Source organism: Sebastes fasciatus, chromosome 11 (assembly GCF_043250625.1).
Source record: "Sebastes fasciatus isolate fSebFas1 chromosome 11, fSebFas1.pri, whole genome shotgun sequence".
Taxonomy (NCBI): domain Eukaryota; kingdom Metazoa; phylum Chordata; class Actinopteri; order Perciformes; family Sebastidae; genus Sebastes; species Sebastes fasciatus.
The window spans coordinates 29,159,732-29,186,763 of NC_133805.1; the positions used below are offsets into that span (position 1 = coordinate 29,159,732).

A 27,032-nucleotide genomic window follows, 5' to 3' on the forward strand; every position below is an offset into this window, starting at 1 on the left:
TAGTCCTGTTACTACGTCTGTGTCTACAGTATCTCCAGTAGTGAAGGTGACTAAGTACATTTACCCAACTTTGAGTTACGGTATTTAAATTTTCTGCTACTCTAAATTTCAGATCTACTTTTTTTAAGGATCAGAATTCTTCTCCCACCACTGTCTGTTTCTCTAATGTCTTTCCGTCTCGCCTCTTACATTACGTTGCCCCATACGGACACACGCCCACGTACCCTTCGCCATCCGCCCCACGTCCTGCATTATGACAATTTGGGCCGGTATTCAGCCTGTATGGCCTTAAGTGCCACCATAAATCCCCATTATCCCCAATCCAATACATCGATGTCACTAAATGATCCATAGCCCTTTCACACAGTACAACTAATACAGTCTTCAAAGCTCTTAGCCTTTCATTCTTCTCAATTACCACTCCCTTTCCCGCACTCTCTTGCTCCCTGTCTCCCCTCCGTCTCCCCCCCCTCTCTCTATCTAAATCCTCTTTCCGGATTTCTCCCTCCATTTCGTCAGCCTTCCCTCCTTTTTTCTCCCCTCTCTCCTGTTGCGCACCCCTCAGTCCCCTCTTCTTTAAAACTGGTCCCCTTTTGCTTCGTCCTCCTCCTCCTCCTCCTCGTCCTCCACCACCCCCTCCTCAAAGTCTGCGCTCCCACTCAGCCGCAAAGCCTCCTCGCCTCTTCTTCTGTGGTTTTCTTAATTCCCCCTCTGCTCTCTCTTTCTCCGTCAGACTCTCTCTTTGCAGCTTCCATCAGTCTCTCGGTATCCTCGCAGTCGCTCCGTCTATTTTTATGCAGACACACACACACACAATCCCGCTCATTCATTCACTCGCTCTCTGTTCTCTGTTTTCTCGGCAGTCCCTCACTGTCACTTTCTTGATACAAGGCGTCTCTCTCTCCCTCACTCACACACACACACACACACACACACACACACACACACACACACACTCTCTCTGCATCTGTGTCGCCCTCGTTCCCTTCTCTCTCTCTCTCTCTCCTCTTTGCTTCTTCTTTTTACTGTCAGTGAAGCTGTCAGAGGAGCAGTGGTGAGCAGAAGTCTGTGGGCTCAGCTTTCCAACACACATTCACACACGTACGCACACTAAAACTGCATGAATGAGAAGCTGTAATAATAGCACGCTGACCTGTAGTGCTCTTCCGCTATCTAGCCGGAGATGAGCGCTGTGTGACAGTGTGTGTCGTTCCATCATTGACTGATTGGTGTTGTGCGGTGTCAGGACGGCTGGGCGAGGCCTCGAACACACCATCATTCACATCCAGTTGATCTCCTTCAAATCGCTCTCTGTCCGTCTCTATTTTTCTCTGTTCTCCCTGTATTTTTCACCCAAATCACAAAACAGAACCAGTGTCCCTGTTACTTTGGATGCCACCCTGTTCCCAGACAAGACCGCTGATTCAGCAAAACCCTGGATTTCATTCAATGGCTGGGTTTTTTTAACATCCAATGCCAACATTTTTGGCAACAAGTTATTTATTTCATGGCATGGCAATGGGAAAGATCATGTTTATGCCACACAAACAACAGTTAAAGGGGCACACAGTCCTGAGCCTGTGAAAACAGTTGTATAATGTCTTCTGCGACTCTGTAAGGCCTTTTCCAAAGTCTGAGAAAACAACCCTGGTGATGTATCTCAACTCGGGCTTACAACTTTTTGACAAAAAGCCTGTGTTACAAACAGAAGCATGGAGTTTCAGAGACATGGAGTTTAACCAGACAGGGAGGGCCTAATGAAAGACACTGTCAAGTTGCATTATGCCCAGTCTTTCCACTCGCCAACAGTTTTTGGAGCTCCCCAACAAAAGACCCTGATCAGAGGCAAATCGGCATTGGCCCGCCGCTCGCAAATTGGTGCTCGAGCACTTTGTGTGAACTGTTCAAACTCTGTACTTCAAAGGCATCGCAGACACATTCCAGATCAGCACATTCTCACTCCCAACTTGTCAAATAACGCCGCTTGGCGGCATCGAAGACCGACGCACGGGGTACCCCTCTTGCGATACTTTTGGACAGACCAGGGACGGCGTGTCAATACACGTTCCTGTCCTTTCAAAATAAACTTCTGTTTTAACAGGAAGGGTTAGGGTTAGGAAATGCTTGTGGTTGACGTTAACTTCACTGACTAACTACTCGCATGACTCACAGAACTGACGATACCGACGAGTCACGTGACTAACTACTGACGTGACAAAATAAGTCAACGTTACTTTTAGTTTCACACGGGACACGAACACCGGTCTCCTGGTCGAAAGTCATGTATTTTCATGTTTGTTTTTTTATCCATCCACCCGTCCCTCCCGCCCTGAACGGACTCTCATGCTAGTAATACTACGTCACTTGCTCTGACCGTCGAATAACGCCGTGGGTGGGTTTACACCGGAGTTAGTTGAAAGCCCGCTTCGTCACATACTGTTGCATCTGTTTCAGATCCTAGCATATCTAGCATGCTAAATATCTGGACCTGTCGGGGAGCTACTGTACAGCCAATGAGAACACAAGATATGGGTTGAGGGGAAACCTGACGGAGGGGTCGCCTGTACCTGTGGGTGCTATGTGTTACATTTGCAACAAGGACCAAAGTTGATGTTGCACCTAGAGGAAAATAGATAAATAGTAAAGACATGTGGAAACAGGCTATTTTTGTGAACACATGTGCGAACGACAACATTGACTACGCGCATGGTATCACGTCATTTACCGTGTCACTTCTCGCGTGTGTTCTCCGGTCAGTCATGTAGTGAGAAAACCATAACAACTTCAAGACTCACGATTACAAGACAGCAAGTTGTGTAGTGTGAACAGTACTGCGATCTGACGACTTTGAAAGTCGTGTAGTGTGAACTCGGCTTTATGAGAAATGTATGGATCCAGTGTTTTTCTAGCTTGACCCATACTAGGGAATAACAGTCAGGGCTTTTGATCAATTTTGCCCATTCTTTTAAACATCTGTCATTTGTGAGTCTCCTAACTTTACGGATGATCTTCAGTTTCTGGAAAGACATGTTGCTGCAAATTTTGTTTGATAAAACTTATCAATATTGTGAGCTCCACAAGCAAAATTGAATTCACCCCCATTATATTGAATTGTTGGTGGAAATCTCAAAACCAGGACAAATAAAACCATTTGCGTGGTTTTGATACCATTACAGGTAAGTGGGAAAATATATCTTTTTGTATTTTGGGTGAGCTCACCCTTTGAACAAAAATCCAATCTCTCTAAAAAGCAACACTCTCCAGACTCCTCTGTCCCCTGTTTTTAGTTCAGCCGCAACAAAAAGACCAGATAATCTGTCGTCAGGCTGGCAGCTCTCCCATTCCTCCTTCTCTTTATAGCTTCAGTCCATTCTTTCGATTCATTTCAATCCATAATTATAGCAAACACTAACACTGCCAAGGCATCAGGACACAAGACGGGCATTTTTGCATTACAAAGCCGTGTAGTGTCGCATTTTCACATCAATAAATCATTATCATATTATATCATCATATTATAATAGTATAATTACTGTAGAAAAGGCCACTGCGAATAAGCTCCACCAGTCTGAACACTGCAGTTTACACAGATTTAGCGGGACATCTGCTGGAGAGCTTTGCAGACAGACAGAGGGCGCTGTTCTTCCTGTGCAAACAGAGCTTAAAGCTTATAGAGTTTCTGGTGACGGCAGATGGTAGAAGGAGCAAAAGGGCGACAGAAACAACACTTCCAACATGTTTGTTCTGCTCGGTAAAGCAAAACAGAAAACCTTTGACTGATGAAGCAACAAGAGGCAGGGGGATTACGGGAAACATGGCTGTAATTTGGAGAAACGCTACCACTGCCAATACCACTGGTGTGACTCACAGGCTGCCAATCGTCTCCTTGATTTTCAGTTTATCTGGAAGAGAAAAGCCGGCTAATTTGTCCTCTCATGACATCCTCGCTGCGCTCGCTCCCTTTCTCTTCCCTGCTCATTTCTCCCGTTTATCTGTAACAAAAAACCAGCCGGTCTGACCTCATGCAAAGCTCTCTCTATCTCTGTTTCTCTGTTCGACCTCATCCCTTCATCCTCTCCTCCGCCCTGCCTTTTATTGCTGGATTCTGTCGTTATCCCCGGCTAGATCCGACCCACGCTATCTCTCGCTCTCTGTTGTGTCGCTCCCAGAAGCAGATATGTTGCAGCTCAACGGATGACACACACACACACACACACACACACACACACACACACACAAATAAACTGCATCAACACACACTCAAAATACAATAACAGAAAACACATACACATTTCCTGAATACATGCATGGGCACAAATATACAGGATCAGGACATGAAGGAATGATGGGAAAGAAGAGCACCAACACACACGCAGCATGTTTCTGCACTTGCTCACACAAGCAGCGTGCTCTCACACACACGCATACACACACACACACACACACACACACACACACACATGCAGGCACAGGTTTAGGACACACAGAGAGACAGCAGGCAACGTGGCAAGGACACAATACACACACAGCATGATAACACTCACACAAGCTACTTTCTCACACACACGAATGCTCATATGTGAGACATATGCGCACAAATTCCAGCTTATGTACAAACATACACACTTGCAAATCCCCATACACACTGATTACTGCAGGATCACACACACACTTACTGTAAGCACACAGAGAAAAACACACACACACACACACACACACACACACACACTTGTGCACGAGCCACGTCCTTGCATTCATATTATCCTTGCAGCTACACACTCATACACACTGTCCTACAGACACACACACACGTACGTAACCACACCCTTGCTTACCGCACACACAGATCCAGCATGAGTACAAGCCAGAGTACAACAACAGACACGTCCAACACACATTTTCTGACCCCACGATACACACACACAAACACACAGTGCGTCCACACACACTCCCTGTGTCTCTCACCTTCTAGCTCCTGTTGTCCTCGGTACCAGCGCAGCTTGGCGGGGGGTTTGCTGCCTGTACTGGTGCAGGTCAGGGTGACTTTGCCCCCCTCCGGCACTGCATTCTCGACGCCCAAGATCTGAGGTTTACCGGGCACACCTACAGTAGAGAGAGAGAGGGAGAGAGACAGAAAGAGTTAGAGAGCTAGCAAGGGAAAGAAAACTTCCGTGCTGTACGGCTCACCTTGTTGTCAGAAAAAGCGAAAAAGAAAGGTCAATGGCTGAGCCAACAAGTACTGCATGTTTTTGCAAAGTTGAAAAATGAATATCAAGAGCAACATTTGATACAGCATCCTCAATAAAACAGACAAGCTGGATTTTATTAGGTTAATTCTGAAACTCTGATGGAAACCATCCATCCATCCATTACCAGTAACCGCTTATCCTATTCAGGGTCGCAGCAGGGGGGGGGGCTGGAGCCGATCCCAGCTGACATTGGGTGGAGGCGGGGTGCACCCTGGACAGGTCTCCAGACTATCACAGGGCTGACAACTATTCACGCTCACATTCACACCTACGGGCAATTTAGAGTCAACAATCAACCTAACCTGCATGTCTTTGGACTGTGGGAGGAAGCCAGAGAACCCGGAGAAAACCCACACTAACACTGGGAGAACATGCAAACTCCTCCAAACGACCCTCTTGCTGTGAGGCGACAGTGCTAACCACTGCACCACCGTGCAGCCCCTGATGGAAACCAGCTCGGAGGAGTATAATGATGCAGGCTTGCAATGATTTGCCCCAAAAACAGTGATTGCACAGCAGCTCAAATTACTGTAAAGCCTCTGTTCACCCCGACTTTCCACAAGCGTCAACCACACTATTAATTTCAAAATACTACTGTTGGTTTATAAAGCACTGAATGGTTTATTTCTGATCTTCTGCTACATTATGAACCCTTCAGACCTCTCAGGTGGTGTGGGGCAGGTCTGCTTTCTGTCTCCAGAGTCCAAAGTAAACATAGCGAAGCTGCGTTCACTTTTTATGCACCACATATCTGAAACAAACTCTCACCTTATTTTTAAATCAAGGCTGAAGACTTTTCTGTTTGCCCTTTGCCTTTTATTAAATCAAATAATTATTTATTTCTAACACTGCACTGCAGCTTTTATTCTTGTATTTTACACCTGTCTTATTCTATTTTAGCTTGTTTTAATTTTCTATTCTCTTGGCTGTTTAATGACTGTTTTTAATTGTATTAAATGTCCTTTTATAATGTGTTTCTTTTTTACACTTTGTCTTGGTGTTTTATGTAAAGCGCTTTGAATGGCCTTGTTGCTGTAATGTGCCTCGTAATAAACGTGCCTTGTCTTACTGTCTCTCCATCAGTGTCCATCATGGCCGATGCACTAGAATATTTTGTAGTTTTGCTGACATGCGACCACTTAAAGCTGTGCAAATAATTACTATCATGTCTCAGAAGGAAAGGCGGAAGTAGCTTAATGTTGTTACAGAATCACAAAACCTCTTAGGGAGAAGTGTGAGTTTAACACTTAAGGGCGCTTTTTCAACCGCAAATCAGCGTTTTCACAATCTCTGCCTAACTGTAAGCAAGTAGTAAACTTCACCATTGTGGCAGTTCAGAAACAAGTCGTGAGAATCACTTCTGCATTGGTCATTTGTAACAGATGTTGAAGGCACTGGAAAAAGATGTCATTGTGACGTCAGGGGCACCAGATCAAAAACTCTCATATCTGGAGTGGCTGTTGACATATTTTGACATTGAGTTTAAAGGAGTTGGTAGACAATAGAGAACAACAAATTGCTCAATACCAATAAGCTTTTTATGTAAGGTAACATGACAGCAGGGGTTGCTGTGGCAGTAAAAAATCAGTCGGCATTGATAATAGAAACACAAATTATTATGGCTGTCAATCAATTAAAACATTTATTCATGATTAATCGTATGATTGTCCATAGTTAATCATGATGAATCGCAAAATAATTACACGTTTTTTTATCTGTTAAAAATGAACCTTAAAGGGAGATTTGTCAAGTATTTAATACTCTTTATCAACATGGGAGTGGGAAAATATGCTGCTTTATGTATATATTTATTATTGGAAATCAATTAACAACACAAAACAATGACAGATATTGTCCAGAAACCCTCACAGGTACTGCATTTAGCATATAAAAATATATTCATATCATAACATGGCAAACTGCAGCCCAACAGGCAACAACAGCTGTCAGTGTGTCAGTGTGCTGACTTGACTATGACTTGCCCCAAACTGCATGTGATTATCATAAAATGGTCATGTCTGTAAAGAGTAGACTCGTGGGTACCCATAGAACCCATTTTCATTCACATATCTTGAGGTCAGAGGTCAAAGGACCCCTTTGAAAATGGCCAGGCTAGTTTTTCCTTGCCAAAATTCAGCATACATTTGGAAAATTATTTAACCTAGTATGACATGGTTCGTACCAATGGATTCATTAGGTTTTCTAGTTTCACATGAAGCCAGTATCTTCACTCTAGCTTTGAAACTGAAGCCGCTACAACCTCCGAAAGATTGGTGGCCCGTCGGATTTTTAAGAGGTTGATTAAAAAAATTATAAGTTGCATTAATGCGTTAAAGAAATTAGTGGCGTTAAAACAAATTTGCGTTAACGAATTATTATGACGTTAACTTTGACAGCCCTAAATATTATATAACGACATTAACAAAGGATCTATATTTAATGTGGATTGGTTATCAATATCCAATCTGCTTACTGTATAAGGTCAGTATCAGACTCAATAACTATCTGGTGGATTGGTTGCACGGAAAAATATATTTATGCCGTTTCATTGATAAGTGGTGAGATTGTTTCAGATATCTATTAACATTATTAAATGATTGATGGTTTTTGAAATTGTGATTCATTACAAAATGCTAGTAATACATATTTCGCTGGGGAATTCCATCATAACACACAGTAGAGTCTTACTGTGTCTCGAGTGCATACCAGTCTCAAGATGAACCACATTTTTAGGAAGACTTGAAAACATGACAGAAGCATACAGAAGCTGAGTACAGAGGCACAAAGAAAATTATACAATCCTTCATTAATTTTACATTCCAACATGTGGCACTCATATTAATGTTACTATGAGGAACTTTCATTTTGTGTTGATTTTGCGGTCCCTATGGACAACAGCGGTAGTGTTTCCAAGGACCAGAGTCCCCTAGGAAAACCTCTCATTTTACTGCAGCAGAGTCTGACAGTCTGCCCCGCTCAGTCCTGGTTCTAGTTCTACCGTGCCTCCCTTCCCTCCAACGGGCCCAGCAATACAGCTTGGGCCTCCAGTAGCGTGGTGTCGGTGTTGGCTCCCAGCGCGGACCGGCAGAGCAGCGCGTCGAAACTCTGCTCCTGTCCAAATGAGGAGCCGCTGCTGCCTGCCGCGGATCTCTCCACCTCAACAGCAGGTCGGAGATGGCAGCAAAACCGGATCTGGGTCTGTCAAGTTAGGCTTCTGCCAGTCTCGTTTACTAATTTAGGTCATATAGAGGCATCAGTATTAAATTGAGACTGTTTCATAACCAGTTAAATGTTCCTCATAGTAACTTTTATTACGACATTTGCCTAATGAGACGAACATGGAACTGCAATTAATTCAGTGTGAAAAATAATAATATGCTATCCCTTTAAAACTAGCAGCATGAGTTCTGCATTAATTCTGACAGCCTTGGCATTTCTACAATTCAAGTCAGTCTGGCAAATAGCATTGTGTGACTGTTCATTCCCAGTACTTCAGGTCAGTTCAAAATGTCAAGTAAATTACATATTGCAGGGATTATTAAATACGACTCTCCCAGAATTCATTAGTTAAAAGCCAAGATGGGAGTTCGAATGACTCAGTCAGACTAAATGGTTTTTGAGGAGGGACACTGGTGTCTTGTGTGATAGCTCGCAAGAAAAACTGAGAGGGACAGAGAGATTTCTAGAGAGGAAATCAGCCAAAGGTCAGATTCAAGTGAGCCACCGGGACACCCCGTGCCAAACCAAAATTTCATGATACATCTTCCTCTCCCAGAGGTGTCCTTCCTGACTCTGGCACCGGCGGTTAGAACAAGAAAAACATTTTTGCTTGATTACTGTTTTAACTTGGAGCAACAAGTTGTAATTAAAACAACACAAGCAGGAGAAGGAATCTACAAATCCCCTCTGCCAAATATTTCAGAATCCATCTTCACCATCATGGTCGAAGAGAATTCAACTTTTCTTGCCATACTCCATCTGGAGCCGTTGTGGGCGGCACTTTTCTCCAAGTGTTGGCGGAGTTTACTGTCATTCTGCTTTTGAAAATAATGAACATTCGGGTTGCGGGCTACCGCACCACGCCATTAAGGGAGGACAGAGAGAGAAAGAGAGAGTGATGGATAGAGAGAGAAAGAGAGAGTAGAAGGAGAGAGAGATTTAGACAGAAAGGTAGAGATGGAGAGACCATGTCATGAAGGGATGCCAGGACGGAGGCTGATGTATTTTCATTAAAATTGACAAGATTTTGTACCAATTATTGAAATTTGTGACATTTTTCAGGCCAGAAAATTCGAGACGATGACAGAAGGTTGAAAAGATGGATAGATGAATAGATAGATAGACAGATGGATAGATAGATGGATGGATGGATGAATGGATGGATAGATAGATAGATAGATAGATAGATAGATAGATAGATAGATAGATAGATAGATAGATAGATAGATAGATAGATAGATAGATAGATAGATAGATAGATAGATAGATAGATAGATGGACAGATGGACAGATGGACAGATGGATAGATGGATAGAAAGACAGACAGACAGACAGACAGACAGACAGATAGATAGATAGATAGATAGATAGATAGATAGATAGATAATAGGTAGAGGGATGGATGGATAGATAGACGGATAGACAGACAGACAGACAGACAGACAGACAGATAGATAGATAGATAGATAGATAGATAGATAGATAGATAGATAGATAATAGGTAGAGGGATGGATGGATAGATAGACGGATAGACAGACAGACAGATAGTAGATAGATAGATAGATAGATAGATAGATAGATAGATAGATAGATAGATAGATAGATAGATAGATAGATAGATAGATAGATAGATAGATAGATGGATACTGTTGAATTAGATTCAATTATATTGCGAGGTGTCGCTGTTCCTTTGTCCACCCCCTGCAGATAGACAAGCAAACAGACCAAATACAAATATAAAATGCTGTGAACTAACCAAGGTATAGATCAAAAAATAAAAATGTGGTCAATTTTTAATGTAGCGGTATTTGATGTAGTGCACTGTGTGCGGAAGCTCTCTGGCAGTAAAGGAGCATTGAATATTAATGAGAGAATAATACTGCACATATAGAATTGGCTGGAGAAGCCCTGTTGAGACCCTTTCCTCTACAAGGAGAATAAAAGAGAATAAAGCCATTATAAATTATTCTCTGCTTAGCTCAGGAGAGAGCTGAGAAGCTTGCCACACATTTTACACTAACAGACACACGAGCATTTAAAACTGACCGTACTCAGCAGTTATGCGCTCGCGTGTGTCTGTGTCTGTCAAAACCCTGCCATGTCAAAACAAGAATAAAACACACACACACACATGAACGTCGCTGTGTCAAAACTCAGTGTCTTTGGCTGATTTTCCCATAGGGGTCCCTGTGCGTTTTTAGACATTTTACCATACATTTTTAATGGCTTGGCTCCCTCTCAGGGGTCATGAAATATTTATTGAACGCAGAATACAGTGTCACAGCCGTCAATTACCGGAATAAAAAATGCTTGAATCACAATTACTGCACAATTGGAAGAAATATGGGGGAGTGATTCTCATGTTAATTTGAAGTTAAAGAGCTAATGTAGACCCGCCTTCACCCTGGCTTCGACACACGCGTTTCCCCTCCCCCCCCCCTCTTACAGACACACTAACCAACATCACATTAACATTTCAGGCGTTCTGTTCGTGCTGTTGTCCACAGCAACTGTATTATTTTCAATATACTTTGCAGCCCTGCCAAAACATTTGAGTAAATATCAACAACATGATTTATTCAAGGATGCTTCCACAGCTCTGGACTGACAAAACCCCAAATTTGGGGAACAATCATGTGGCCTTTCAGCTCGAGAACAGCCGTTGTAAGCCACCCTGCCCCACCCGAAATATAAAAATTTTAGCATCTCTTGTTTCCACTTAGTGCATCTTCCAAATGAATTAGGCAGAAACCCTCTGCAGCTCCATTTCCATCCAAGAATGTGTTGGCAAAAGATGGTGTATTGAATTAAAAAGGCTGAGAAGAAATAGCATAAAAATCCTCCTCAATATCATGAATAAGCTCACATCAAAAATATATTCTTTGCTTATTTCAGAAGGCATGCTAAATTAAGCAATGGAAGCCCATTGGTGGAATAAATGTGGATGTAGGTTTTTTTGTGATCAGCACAAAGGATGACACACAGCGATTTAAAAGTGGCATTGGATGACCTGAAATGTTGGCCGTAAATCTGCCAACCACCACAACCTCCCAGGACTATCAGACTAGCTGCCTCTCCCATCATGTATACGGTAAGTCTCCATTGTGGTTGCACGACCATTAGTTTGTGCATTACAGGGTTGCCAAGCACAGTGCTTTGTTCTCATCTTCAAGTAAAACCGCGAAATATGGCCAGGATGAGCTCACACTGAGGAGCAATAACAACTCGACTAATAAAAATCATTACTTGAAAGATTGTTTGTGGGGGTCCAAAGCCGATTAGCCCAATATCCAATCAATAAACAGGCCCACTCACCACGGACAGGATGACCACAATTTATTGCAGGCTGCACGGAAGCGTCACACATACTGGAGGTAATAACATCCATCTTGAGGAGGATGAGTGCTGCCCATTTATCTCCACACAAGAGTTATATGAGGTCATAACCTTACACAAAGGTTAACGCTACGAGCAAGGATCTGGATCAGACTGGATGAAGGCGTCACAGGGAAGGCTATGGAGTTTTAACATTATGGTCCACAAAAGGGATATTTTTTAGAATATTTTTTTTGAATTACGTTTTTCATTTGATCTGTGACACTGCAGGTTTTACTTTAAAGGGTAGCTTTGGTATTTTTCAACCTGGACCCTATTTTCCATGTTTTTGTGTCTAACTGACTAACGGGAACAACTATTCCGGAAATTGGTCCAGTATTGAGTGAGAGCGCTGTAGACATCAGCTGCCCACAGGCTGCAATATGGTGCTATTGGGGCAAGCTGGCACCGTCATTTACGTCCACTAAAAGTGCTTGTTTCTGCTATGACAGGCTCTGATTGTTATTATAAGTGTCTGACATTATGGAAAGAGTCTCCAAATTTGTTGCGCCGCAGTACAGAAAGCGTAGTCATGTCATGGCTGAATATTTAGATGATTTCCACAATGTGGATGAGGTCTTTGAATTCGATGGCCGCCCCGTATTTATTTGAGCCAGAGTATACGTATATTCAGATTTCACGATGAGTCCTTTCCTTGAGCAAAAAGGTAAGAAAATCGTTTTATTTCTCCGTAGGGTCCTTTTCCATAATGTCAGACGCCTCACATTAACGCTGCTCACTTGCCCTCGCAGCTCGTTTCGTGGCTGTCGGTTACAGCGTTCTCCCTCAATGCTGCACCAGTTTCAAAAATGATTGTCCCCATTAGTCACTTAGACACAAAAATGTGTCAAAATAGAGTCCAGGATTACAGGATCTAAAAAAAAATGCAATCGAGTTGCATTATGGGAAACGTAGGATAAAGTGTTTTTGCAGTTTTACCCATACTAGGGACTAAAAGTCAGGATATCTCAGAATTTGCTGCATTGATTTGCAGACATTATTTTCTAATCCGTCTTTCATAAGTCCTCTAACTTTACGGAAGCGAAACTGCTGGAGTGGCAATACTTTGCCCCATGCCAACATGCAGCCTCTCCTAGCATGTCACACTTACAATGGGCATCCACAGGGTCAAACTCCATTGTGCTCCGAGCGAGGGTAAACTCTGCAGGGTAGGTCGGGCTAGCACAATGCCACAGCGGTGTATCAAGGTGAATTTGAGCCACTTTTTTCATAATTTCTAAAAGTCTAAAACTACTCTGTCATTTGACGGGCCCACATTTTCTGTGTGTAGTCTGAGACAGAACTGGCAGAACAAGCAGACATAGTTGTGAAATTGTTACAAACAACATGACAACTGAGGAGAAAATAGGAAAAGATGCCAAAAGCTTTGATTCATCCATTTAGATTTGTCACACAGGTTTGGGAGAGAAATCAAGATAGACTGCAGCCAAGCTGATTTGTACTGCCGTCAATCAGTCTCAGAGGAGACACGCCTGAGTATGAACACAAGGAAGGCAAGAATGTCATTCAGCACCATTAGGCCTCGGTGGGAACAAAGACATATTTCTAGAAAAGCCTACAGAGGAGAAAGAAATCTGAAGAAACCTCAACGGGCCTCATTGAGAGGGAGTCTCCTTCAAGGACAGACATAAGATAGAAAGGTTAGAGTTAATAGAGTAAAGGAAGTTTTGCTAAAATTATAATGAAAAATGATTTTATTGACTTTGCATAATTTGTTTTTTTCTGCAGCATCTAAAAAAGTTCATATGCTAATATGCCTGACAGTCCAGGGTTTATTTCAAGGTCTGTAAAAGTTGCAACCGCTGTTTTTGGCAACATCACGGTGACAGATTTCCCCCCAATATGCACAGTGTGTGATAGTGTGACTATGTACTGTGTGTATATGTGTGACCCACCTAGCACGGTGACTGTAGCTCGGGCGGTGCGGACCGGCATGGTGAAGATGGAGCAGGTGTACTCTCCTTCGTCGGACAGCTGCACGTCGGCGATGGTTATAGAAAGCTCGGTGGGCGTCGAGCGGTGCAGCTGGATGCGGCTATCTCTCAGCGCTGTGGGAAGAAGAAGAACAGCATATCAATAATTAGAAATGATATGTAATTGACCTGCTTTGTGTATTATCTAAGGAAATTTAAGTTGCATAAGGTATGTTTTTTACATGATTTTATCTATTTACCTACTTTAATTGTTATGTTCTTTTCATGCTTTCAGCTTTTCAAACTTTAATACTGAGTAATCAATCTTTTAAATATTGCAATGGATTTTCGAATGGTTTTCTCATATTTGCCGTGTACTGGTGTCTCGTTCCAATAAAGAAGAAGAGAAAGAAATGAGGAGGAAGAGGAGGCAGAGAAGGGAGGCAGAGTATGAGTCAGGTAGAAGGGACTGAAAGAAGGCCGAGGTATAGGAGGAAGGACAGAAGGAAAAGGGGGAAACAAGATGAAAGGGGAGGACAGAAGAGAGGAGAGCAGTGCAGGTGGGAGAAGGAATGCAACATAAGGAGAAAGGGGAGAGAAGAAGGAAACATCAGAGGATGTAAGGATTAAGAAAAGGATGAGATGGAGAGATGGGAAGAGAGAACACCATGGAGGATGGATAAAAAAAGATGAGAGACAGGAGGGTGAAAAGAGGTGAGACAGTAGGAAAGTAAAAGGGATGAGAGGATGGGAAGGTGTGGCAGAGGCGAAGGAGAAAGATATTGATGAGGAAAGGATTGAAAGAAGGAGAAAAGGGATATAGAGAGGGAAAGGTTGAGAAGGGTAAAGAAGGGAGGTAGCAGAGAAATGGTGAAGTATGACGAAGAAAGGAGAAAGGAAAAAGTGGGAAAAGGTAAGGAAAGAAAAAGGGGAGAAATGGATGTAAGGAAAGTGAAAGGGGAGAACTGGGAAGGCACAAGTTGGAGAAAGAAACACTGACAAGAAGTGGTGGGGATGTTGTGAGAAAAACAAGGGAGGTGGTAAGAGAGTAAGAAAGCATGTACGAGAGGGCGAGCAAGGTTGGGGAGGGCAGAGTGAGAGGGGAAGTAAGAAAGATGATGTGCAGAATTTAAATCATGGGAAAGAGAAAGGTAAAATGGAAAGCAGGAGGAGGGGGGAGAGGTGTTTAGAGAGAAAATGATGTAAGAGGGAGAGAGAGAGAGAGAGAGAGAGAGGAGGAGGAGTGATGAAGACGAGGTGAGAGAGGAGGAAAAAATAGCCGAGATGTGAGCGCAAACAAGGCAAAGAAAGACAAAGAGGGGAGTAAAGAGAGGAGACGCAAATTGAGAATGAGAGACAAGAGAGAGAGCGAGAGAGAAAAAATAACAGAAAAATAAAACAGAGGAAGCATAAATAGCAAGGAGAATAAGGGAGAGGCAGCGAGGGATGGGTGGGGGAGGAGGGACAGGGGGGGAGAAACATAAGAGAGACATAAATGGCTTTGTCATCAATGAGAAATCCAGCCATGAAAGAGGGAGAGAGAGCGCAAGCGACCGAGATAGATGATGATGATGAAATGCTACGAAATAACCCGCTCGTTTCCGTGATAGCATTGACCTCTGCGGTGTTTGTGCAGTGTGATTGCTGTCTGTCTCCCTGCCTTCCTATCTGCCTGTCTATCTAGACGTCTATCTGTCTATCTCTCTGTCTCAATAAAGGCTTTTTCAGCTTTGTTCTCTGGCGCCATCACGCAGAGTTGGCTCCCCACAAATAATGACTATACAACAAGAAAGCAGATACCTCCAAAAAAAACAACTGTTGTGGTCAAGTAATGTGAATAGTCTGATAGATTTGTTCCCACAATCAAAGTTGCGTTAAGTTACTGTGGCACTATTTTTGTCTTATCCCTGGTCTCGACTCTGAAACATGAGGAGTTGAAGTTTGAGTCTATGCAGGGGTAAAAGGAAGTTAGTTAAGTTAGATATCTTCCACAGAGATAAACAAAACATTTATTTTGGACCCGCAAATGTCATAATATCTTTTTTGAGGAAAAGCCATACTTTCATTCGGCACCTTTGTAAAAGCTCTGTGGATGTATTATCTCTTTTAAAATGATTTATATACATACAAATGTTATATCAATATGACCTTTAAGACAAGCTACATGGTATATCAGCCCGGTCTCATCAAATGGCGTATGAATGACATGAATGACAAGTAATTTCACAAGCAATAACAATGCCTTTGTTGCTTTTGGCGTGTCATTTCACGCCATGTAGTCTGTACTGGCTGCAGTGTAAACTCGTACGCGTGAATATGCAATGCTCAGAGCTAGTGAGAAAGAGCAAGTGACGTATAGCATTAAAAAGTGAGAAAGACTGCTCATGGTGGGCGGGAGGGGAGGTGGATGGGTCAAACAAACACACCTTTCAACCAAGAGACCGGTGTTGGTGTCCCAAAGTGTTGTTGGGTTATTTTGAGGTTGTTTGCATACTTTTTTTTTAAAGGGCTTATTGCTAACATTTTTATGTAGATGAATATAAAAAAAAAAAAGTACATCTACAAAGCCTTTAGAAAGATGCCGAATAAAAGTACACGGAGATGAGAGTGACTGCCGGCTTGACCGACATGTTGGCGCGATGCGATGATGTTTCCTGTCCGTGACGGAGTTGGCATGAAGCTTTGGCCTTGATGTCTGGCTCTGCTTTTCCTGCAATGTGTGAAACCCAAGGTGTTTCCATCCTTTGCTGGATGTGTAGTGTTGGCAAAAAAATTTCATGATTGCGAATTAATCATCAGGGTCCAAAATTAATGTTTTGTTTATCTCTGTGGAAGATAGCTGACGTTTGGTTCTCACTTCTAACAGAGGCTTGTCTGCTAATAGTAAAACGATGTTGGTATCATGTGGTATCTCTGGGTCGTCAGTTAGTGTGGAAAAAACTGATGGATGAATGGCTGAGATTGACGGTAAGTAACTGGCAACGACTTGTTATGGAGTAAATGCAATGGGACGGGTGAGGGAGAATGTGACATCTAGTGGCTGAATGTTATCAATAGCATCTTTAAGCCCAACCATGATGCTTTGTGGTTTTGTTGCCTAAACATAACCGTGACCATTTCACGGTAGCGACATGGCGTGGAAATGACACGCAAAAAGCCTAAAATGTGTTATCATGACACGGGATATGTCCTTAAAATGGCATGCTATTCACGCCTTCCCATGAGATCAGGTTGGTGTATACCGTATGCAAAAAAAGCTGTGGTTGAGTATTCAGAGTTCACGAGTTTCAAAGTATGCTGACATTTTCAAACATATCTGAGCCTATGGACGTTTTTGTTTTGTCTGTTCTTTTCTCATTCCTAAGCATAATGCAGCAAAGTAGAAAATAAAAGAATAATTCATCATTTTTCAACAGGAAACAAGGTGGTCAGTCGCCAAAGCAACAGTGTTCTCATTACGTAACCAAGTTGTTTAGAAACGAGAATGTCTGCTTACAGCCAAGCATCTTGGACATGGCTACTTTACACGTACCTAATCGGAAAGGAACCAAGCTGAAAATCACTGTGTCACTGACTGAAGTGTGCTCTGTTGCACCTGTCACCAAACCCAACAGTGATGTCACAGTGTACTGACCACACCCGAGTACACACACTGCCCACATCACTGCAAACAGGTGAGAACTTCAGCCAGTGAGGGTTTGCAAAAAAACAAGAGTTTCCGCTTGTGCTAAGTAACTCGTTAAGTCGTTTTATTCTGAAAATCTATGTGTATTGCGTGGGTGAGTGTGTGAAGTTTAATAGTGTGATATGGTCACTGTCTGTTTTCATATCTTATTGTTTATTTGCCTTTCTCAGTATTGAGCAACATCTGTGTCTGTTTGTCCTTTCATCTCTTTCTGTCTCACTTTATCTTCCTGTCTCTCCATCTTCCCATCTGTCTGTTCACCTGTCTATCTCTATTGCACTCCCACACACACACACACACTCCCACACACACACGCACACGCACGCACACGCACGCACACGCACACACACACACACACACACACACGCCTCTGTTTCTCTTGGTGTTTTTCAGTTATTTCATCCAACACTACTTTATCTCCATGCCTTATCACTAAGCAAGGTCACTACATTTGTCTTCATGAGCTACCCTCTCTGTGTGGGTGTGTGTGGGTGTGTGTGAGGCATATGGTCACTCACTCACTCACACACACACACACACACACACACGCACACACACACTTATCCATGCCCCCTGGACCCCGCGCTCCACCATCAGTCTCCTTAATTCCCTTCCCTTCTCTCCTCCATCTCCCCTCTTTCCCTCTTTCTTGTTCTTCTCCGTCTTCCTCTCTTACATCTCACCCATTTCTAATCTTTTCTGACTCCAGGCTTTTCTCTTCTTTTTTTTCTTTTTTGTTCTTTCGTTTTTCATTATAAACGATGTATATTGCTTGAGAGTACAGGTGTGATGGATTTTCAAAAGCGATATGATATCTAGTTACGGGGGCGAATCGATCGGGACGCCCCTGAAAATTGTACATGTGCCTTGCGCTGTTTAGCCTGCGATACGGGCAACATAAATAGTCTGCCAATAGGTCACACTCTGCTGTTTGGCTTTTGTTTCTCCGCTGAAGGGATGTAATGAATTTCTGAGTATTGAGATAAACTGGATTAATGGACAAGGTGTGTGTATGTGTGTGTGGTAAAGTAGAGGAATACAGTTGAAAAGCAGAAGTCCTGTTCATTTTATCATAGAACATGTCAGTGGGTGACTGATATTTGGAGCACTCCCAAGGCTTGGATGGACATGAAACTATAAACATCTAAGCTTGGAGTTCACAACTTCCGACTTTCGAAACCAATGGTACTTTGTGTTCTAGTTTCCTCTTCTCATTCCTAATGTTTAAAAGCAGGAACTACAAATCTAGCCAGCATTTTTCAACATGCAAAAAGCTGGTCCAAATGAAACTCTCCTCCTGCAAAACTGCTTAAGAAAATATGGGGATTACATCACCGATCATCAGCACACAACGTCCCCAGTTTGAGTCTGGCTGGGGCCCATTGTTGTATCTCTCTCTCCATTACTGCCTGACAAATGTCCCCAAAATTATAATAATAACAATAATAATAAAAAAAGCAAATTTGTGTTGCATGCACCAGAGGCGGCAATATAAAAGGTAAAGGTGCAGTGTGTAGGATCTGGTGGAATCTAGCAGGGAGGTTGCAGATAACTGAAACGTCTCCCGTGTGCCACGCATGTAGGAGAACTACGGTGGCCGACGCAAAACCATGAAAACGTGAATGTCCTTCTCTAGAGCCAGTGTTTGGTTTGTCCGTTTTGTGTTTCAAAAGCATATTGAAAACACAGGGTAGACTCATTTGGGATAGATATGGTAACAGATACTTTGCAGCTGTACTTTCCCTTATCTCGACTTCTGGACTTCACTTGTACCTTTCTGCAAACCACGGATATGTTGAAAGTGGACTTTTTTGCATTTGGTCAGAGCAAATGAGCAAACGATATTGAAAATTGCGTGGTATAATCACAAGTATAACGAGTATAACGAGTATAACAAGCAAGACAGCCCAATAAGGGCGGTTGTTGTTTATTTATGGTAGTTACGTTGTTATTTTATGTTGTTACGTTATTATTTTAACACAAGCCATGATGTTTTTTTATAACCTTAAACTAGTAGTTCTATTGCCTAAACTTGACCAATCGTTTCACGATATTAACCACGCAGCATTGTGCGTTTCTGCAAGCGTGATACAGGGCTGATATGAAACATATTTTTTAACTGATTTTTGGTTCAGAAACGTCGACATGCAACGTATTTTGTGATTTGCTGAAACATCAAATGCCAATATTTTTTCTGGTAACTGGGTTGGTATCTCAGCAGGATAAAAATGTAGCATTTGCTTCACAAAGTTTGGGCGAAACATCAGAGAAAAAAAAGTCAATAACAAATGGAATGCATCATTAAATATACATTTTGTGGTCATTGTTAATGCATATAGGCAATTATATACTGTGCACTCTAAGTACCCTGATCCTGTACTCAAAAGAGTCATAACGTTCGAGTGTGAAACGCTGGACACTTATTTCAAACTTGTGAAAATGGGGGGCGAGGAAGCTGCGGCCGTTGCGATTGAAAAGGCGAACACCAAACTATACAAATTTAAGTTATACATGTGTTTTTTTTCACTAAGTACCACTGTAGTTGGATAAAAGCCATTATTAGGTTAATTTATCCTTTTAAATTGAATTACTGACGATACGGCGTGATGTCCGTGGCTGACTATCACCAGCTGATCTACCGAGCTTCCGTGTGCGATTTGAGACAACACCACCCTCTCAAAATCCACATACTACGCAAGTAAGCACATAGTGTGTACAGTGTACTACATGGAAGTGTACTAACAGAAGTATCCGAATTGAGACACAGCTACTGAGTACACTGGCTGAAATGGCCGTGGAACATCTCCAGCAGCCCTTAAGTGTCTTTAAGTTATTAAGGAGACCCCCGTGTTTATATGTTGCGGATAAAAATTGGAATTTACAGAGAGGACAAACTTGCAAACAGCTCCTGCCACTTTTCAATTCTGTGTGTGTGCATATGTACGAGAGTGTGAAGGCTTTCTAAGTGGTGTCAGGAGGGCTTTGAGCTGAGGAGATGGAGCATTTATGTGTTGATTACATATCAAGTACAGGATCTGCTTATCAGCGTACAAACCTTTTTGTACATCGGTGTTTAAAAGTGTGTCTGCATGTCTCTGCTGTTTGTGTGTGTGTGTGTGTTTGGCCAGACAGCGGTTCTTGTCTGCAGCTCAAACTCGAGATTCGATACTCCCTAAAGGTCCAACTGTTGATCTGGTCACAGCAGCTATTTTCGCCCACTCGTCTTCCTCCTCCACCTCCTCTTCTTCCTCCTCCCTCAATCTTTCTCATGCTCTTTCAACTTCAAACATTCAGGAAGAGGGGAATTCTCACAACACACACTGAGTGCACATACATATATTCCTTTTTTCATCTACCTCCTACCTTCTCATGCCTTTCCAAGTAAGTTTGCGCTCTGCCGAGAACTCTCTCAAATTGAAATTTGCCTTATTGGCACGACAGGGGAGAAACCTGTGTTGCCGAGGCAAAGTACATCAGTTACAGACCAATATTTTTTTATATTTCTGTCTCTATAGCTCCCTCCCAGCTCCTGCATCTCATCATCTCCCTCTTTGGCTCAACCTGAATCTGCATTTTCACCTCTCTGGCCATTTTTCTCTGCATCCAGCTGTCAAATGTCTTCCCCTTTCCTGCTTTGTTCTTCTCCTTCTGTCTTCTCCTCCCTGCTTCTCACATCACTCAACTCTCTCTCTCTCTCTCATTTTGTTTTACATTTTAGGCATTTAGCTGACACTCACATCCAGAGAGACTGCCTCTCTTCTTCCTTCTCTCTCTCTCTCTCTCTCTCCCACACATGTCGCCTCCATCCTCCCATCTGTTTCAGAGTTTTCTCTCCAGCTCCCTAATTATCCGTCCTTTCTGACAGCTGATCTGGGTTCAGTGACCGCGGGCTTCCCTTGATCATACCGTCCCGACTGATCTGAGAGCGTCAATTGATCCTGGATCAGTGTGCCAACTATGAAACACTTGATAAACACACACCTCTGTCTGTTTTATTCACCCGCCCCTTCCTTCCCTCCGCCTCTTTCTCCCTCTCAATCCACTTGTCTCTCCTGCCCTATACCTTCAGACAGAATTAGAAGATAATCATTTAGCGGCGGCAGCGCAAATGTATGCAAAATCAATGGAAGGAGCGAAGTGAACCAAACTTTGCCCAAGGTGGTGCAAATTGAAGCAAGGAGGCATTAGTTCCAGTTGAAACTTGAGAGAGAAATGTTCCCAACTGTGTATCAGCTTCAAGCAACATGCCAATGAAATCCCGCCATGTAGTATTTACAGCAGCGGAAAAATGTCCATTGGGTATTTCTGGCAAATAACACTGACCGATGACACATCCTAAGAGATAGATTACCTGGAGAAGACACTGCTCATGCTGGCTGCTCTGCCTGGTGCAAAAGGATTAGACAGAAAGCATGACGGGGTAGAAAGCATAACGGCGAAGCATAGCTTATTTTCTCATCTTTCCTCACCTTTATAGTAAAAAGAAGTCAAGGAAGCAATTATCATAATGGCTGTCACTATCAGCCTGCTGCCTCTTTCAGCTGGCTTTGGGTTGTCTGCATGCCATCACACTTACTTCACTGCTCGTTTTTCAAGTCACAGGTTCAGACTATAATGCAAAGTAAAGTGGGAAATATTTTCACCAACTCGTCCTGATGTCTCTTGATGTCTTGCAGTGCTTAGATTGGATTTGATTGTCTTTGTTTGCCAGTGTGCTGTGTGTGTGTGTGTGTGTGCGCAGCTCTTTTCACTCTTTTATCTATATAGACCGGATGTCCTCACGTGGTTCATCCTCACTTGTACAACAGGCTAGTTTGAAGGAAAAGTTAGACATTTTGGGAAATTTGCTTTGTTGCTGCGAGTTAGATGAGAAGATCAATAGCACTCGCATATCTGTTCGTTATAGATTTGAAGGTAGAGCCAGGAGACGACTAGCTTAGCTGAGAATAAAGACGGGGGGGGAACAGCTACCATGGCTCTGTCCTGACATGAAAGAAGCAGTGACTTTAATACTCCAGGAAGTCGCTTCATTTTTTGTATGGACGACACAAACACGATTTAAAGGTGCTCAATACAAAATTCAGAGCTTTTCTATTGCCTTCCACACAGCCCTCAACATGCAACCCGATATCACGCCAAAGTGTGTAATAGACCCGCCTGCACACCAGAGGATAGCATGTCAGTGTGTATGAAGGTGCAGCACCAGCAGGGGGCAACAAAAACACTGACTTAGTTTTAGGCAACAAAAACACTCAGTTATGTTTAGGAAAAAAACGTCATGGTTGGCCTTAAAATAAGTATGTAAACTAAGTAAAATACGTACGGAAATGACGAAACATAAGTACACATCATTAACGTCACTACTAAACACGTCACAAACGTCACTAACGTACCATACAAAACAAAACACCGGTCTCGCACACCGGTCTCCTGGTTGAATGTCCTGGGTTTGTTGGACCCATCCACCTCCCCTCCCGGCCATAATAAGCAGTCTTTCTCATTTTTTATTCTACGTCACTAGTTCTGAGCGTAGCATATTCACGCGGATGCATTTACATTGCAGTCTGTACAGACTACATGATGTGAAATGGCATGCCAAAAGCAACAAACAGCGTTGTTACTGCATGTGAAATGACTTACAAATTGTTGTGTCATTCATACACCTGTTAACCTTGGGAGGGCACCGGAGGGCGGGTGTAACGCTATCGGTTGGGACGGCGTTATCAGCTGGAACCGCCGTATGAGAGCAATGCAGAGCAGCTGTCGCGAACTAGCCAGTGGGGCACGCTCACATGCACTATCATGCCCTAAAAGGCACGGTGGCTGGTCCGGCGATGTCAACAAAGCACAGAGAAGCTCTGATTACAACACAAAGAGGAAGAAGGACTTCATCCTATGCTCAGGTAGACAATACTCCTCTATATCTTTCCATAGCAAATAGTTGTTTGCTGCTATAATAATGCTCTGGATATTGTAGAACACCTTTAATGTGTTAATTAGTAAGCTCTATAGGTAGATTTATTTTAGATTTGGACAGAGCAAGGCTAGCCTTATCGGTCTTTATGCTAAACTAAGCTAACCAGCTTAATTTTTAGGGTACAGACATGAGAGTGATATCTTCTCATCTAACTCCCAGCAAGAAAGCTAATAAGTCCCAAGGTTTCAAACTACTAAAAAAAAAATGAAAAAAAATGCTCACTTAATTCTTTGATGTGTTGGCAAAGCATTGGCAAAGTATTCATTCATTGAATTAAAAATGAAAAGACTGCATCAGAGTTATGACTGTCTTCTCCTTCCTCCAGTGAAGAAATTATAGCGTAGTCATAACAATTAGACCAATACAGTACCGATGTATGCGTGTCTGTTGTGTTTCATGTCTGGTTTATTGATTTTCTATTTTTATTTCTATGGCTGAGGGACAAAAGGCCAGTTTCTGAATCACAGGGGAGGTTTTTCATACATTTACTTCATTAACCTCAAAAAATAAATTGGACTTTTTAACTTTGAATTCTTTGTACTCCCGTCTCTTTCTTCTCGTTGCACTTGTCTACCGTTACACGTGATTATTTTAAGTACACCTGGAAAAAATATAGAGTTCAGGTGATATAAAGAGGAAATGTAGAAAAAGCCTTCTTTCAAGTGCTAGATTTCAGAAGTCTCTCCTTCAGTCTTTCAATCCTCTGATGGTTGTTGTTAATACATTCTCCTGAGAGCCTTCCCAGACACCAAGAAAACGTTGAGTGATGCGATGTGGATCAATAGTTTTTCAGAAAATGGCAAAAAACATCTCACGCCCCGCATGTGGAGCACTGTCTCGCACTGTCTCGCACTGCGTTGTGAGCAGTCATTGTCAGTTTGTCTCGTTCTCTGAGAGGCCGAGTCGGGATCTGACCATCAATTTTAATATTTTTTTTGTGCTTGTTCACTTAAGACTCCTTAACACGGTAAACTTTAAAAGTGCTTAGTGTGTTTTTTAACACAATGATTTACAACAGCAGTCATTTTCACCACAGTTAAAGTCTGCCTACTCAATATCCTCCCGTTAGGCGAGAGCTTCCCCGTCCACCAAGGTTTATAAATCACCAGAGAGCCATTACCTTGTTAAATTGTACTGAGGCCTGTCTGATGTCTGCTTATATGCTTTTATGGAAAGGAAGGAAACCGCACATGACAAATAAATAAAATTATAGCCAGACTGAAAGCTAATATCTTTTTTTTTGTGGTGAGGAGATGTGTTTGCAAAACCTCAAATTGTGAGTATTTTATTCTACTTTTATTGTCTGCACTCTGGGTAAAATAAACACAGGAAGGTACTCCTCTCTGTATGAGCCCTGTGTGCCTGGTCATTACATTTTATGGCATGAACACATCTTAATATGTTTATAGCATGGTCCTTCTACTAAAAGGAGAAATATGGAAAGTGTTATGTGGCGGGGACACAGCTGGAAATGTGGTGTAGTTTCAAAGGTGTCAAGGTGGACAGATTCATCTTCTTTCCACGCTTGGTAACCCTCCGTTTAGTTTTCTGAATTGTAAAAATTAAACAAAAAAGTTTCTGAGTGTGTTTCACCAAAAAGATTTAATTTTTTTAATCATGAGCAACGAACCAAAACAAATGTCTTTATTCATCCTCATTTCTCCGGCTGAAAGCTAATCGTTAGCCAACAAGTGAATATACAGCATCCAATTTGTGCTACTGTCACATAATCCTTTCACAATGGAGGATAGTCTTTCTTTTTTTGGTCTACTTTATGTTGTGTACATTTCAGAGTTTGTGCTCATTTTATGAAATAATGAAATAAATCTGTTAAGGTGTTCGTAAAAAAAAAAAAAAATCGCAATACATAGCTGAATTGATTTTTTTCCCACCCCTAGTAGAATATAAAATAAACAGTATTGAGCTGATATGATTCAAATTAATCAGAAACTATTTTAATAATTGATTGTTTTGTGCCAAACATTTTCATGCGATGGTGATATTCCTGCTGTCTTACGGACAGTAAACTGAATGCCTTTGCGTTTTGGACTTCTGGTGCATTAAAATGAGGAATAAGAAGACATCATGTTGTGCTCTGGGAAATTGTGATGGACATTTTTCACTATTTTCTGACATGTTAAAGACAAAACGGCTACTCAAGAAAATAATCAGGGTTGCCAAAGGCACCCTAGAGCGTTCGCCATAGGTCAGAGTCTCAGAATGAGGAATAAAGAATGAGAGCTGCCTGTCAAAATGTTCATGACTTCATCTCCTTTCCTGGCAGTATTCTTCAGTGGTTTCCAAACCGTTTTTCTGGAGTGCGCCGTTCAACCACGATGTTAAGTGGAACGTTTATAAAGTTATTCTTAAGACTTACTGACTCACTTTGAAGGTGTTAAGAAGAAACTAGTCTGGCATGAGAGCACCAGCTAAAAGCCAAATATGTAAATGTAATGCTCTTGTTTGTTTCTCTCTCCTTGTCTGGATTTGAAAGTTTGGGTTTCTCCGCCTGTCTTTAGCTCCCTCATGTCCATCTCTTATCCCAATGTCTCTCTTGCTGTCTCCTGGTAGTCTAGCATTAATGTAAGAACCCATCTGTTTTCATGCTTTCCTAGCTGTCTAATCTCTTCTATTACCCATCCACTCCCACACAATCCCTCCAGGGTATCTGTGGGTCCTTAAAAGGGTCTTAAAATAAATTATCCAGAATTAAGGTTTTAAAACGTATTAAAATATCCCATGTGGCTACAGTTATCAGATCATTTGTTTTTGCCGTGGAATGACAGGTTCCTTTGCTCTAAATGTTCACGCTCAGATTAATACAAGACAGAATTAGCAATAAAATGTTGGGGTTTTTTTTTGTCATTGTATCTGCTTTAATAAAACACAACTGGGCTTTGTGTCCCTTAACAATTAATTTCCTGTTTTGCTTCATCTTTATGTAGTCAGTTATAGTTGCAGAACTCTCATTAGCTCTGCTCCACTGGAACCAGACTGGGATTTTTAGTCAGTTTGGTGTCCTTTACTTTGTTGTTTAATTCGAATCTTTCTGTTCACCTCCATGTAAAAAAGAAAAGACTCTTAAAATGTGCCCACACTGTTTCCTCCTCTTCTGCGTCCCCGTCTCTCAGTATCACATCTCATCTGTACAAAGCAGGGTCAAATTAAACTGATATCAATGGCTTTCCTTGCCTGCATAATGATGAAAGTCAGCTTGAGCTTTCAATCTACCACGGAGGATTGGATCGAATCGATGTGACCCTGCGATTATGCCAGCAACATCAACATTTCATACATCCCAGCTTTAGCTTTGATTTTTCATCGTTTTTCACATTATTTGTGAGTACGAATTTTTTTTTAATATAAATTAAATCCAAGGCCTTTTTCCCTGTATCTCCACTGCATCATTTATACATTGTCATTTATCTTCTCTCTATAATGTACTGTAATATCTACCAATCTGTCTCCATATTCTCATACACTCTTTTCTCCTCCTCTCCTCTTCCTCTTCTCGATCATTTTGATGATGACCCTGCTTTCTTGGCCATGTATGTGATTTTTTAATCTACCTGTTTAAATAAAGTTTAAAGTA

General features: G+C 42.1%; 1 protein-coding gene across 5 annotated transcripts in view; it reads right to left on the reverse strand.

The window, feature by feature from the left end:
* Positions 1 to 27,032, reverse strand: part of cadm3 (cell adhesion molecule 3) — a 108,440-nt gene that overhangs the window by 29,072 nt on the left and 52,336 nt on the right. For all 5 annotated transcript variants that reach the window (XM_074652137.1, XM_074652136.1, XM_074652139.1 and 2 more), the window contains exons 4-5: positions 13,761 to 13,913; positions 4,966 to 5,103 (exon numbers count right to left, since the gene is read on the reverse strand). In XM_074652137.1, the coding sequence (XP_074508238.1) occupies positions 4,966 to 5,103; positions 13,761 to 13,913 (291 nt within the window). The remainder of the gene's footprint in view (positions 1 to 4,965; positions 5,104 to 13,760; positions 13,914 to 27,032) is intronic.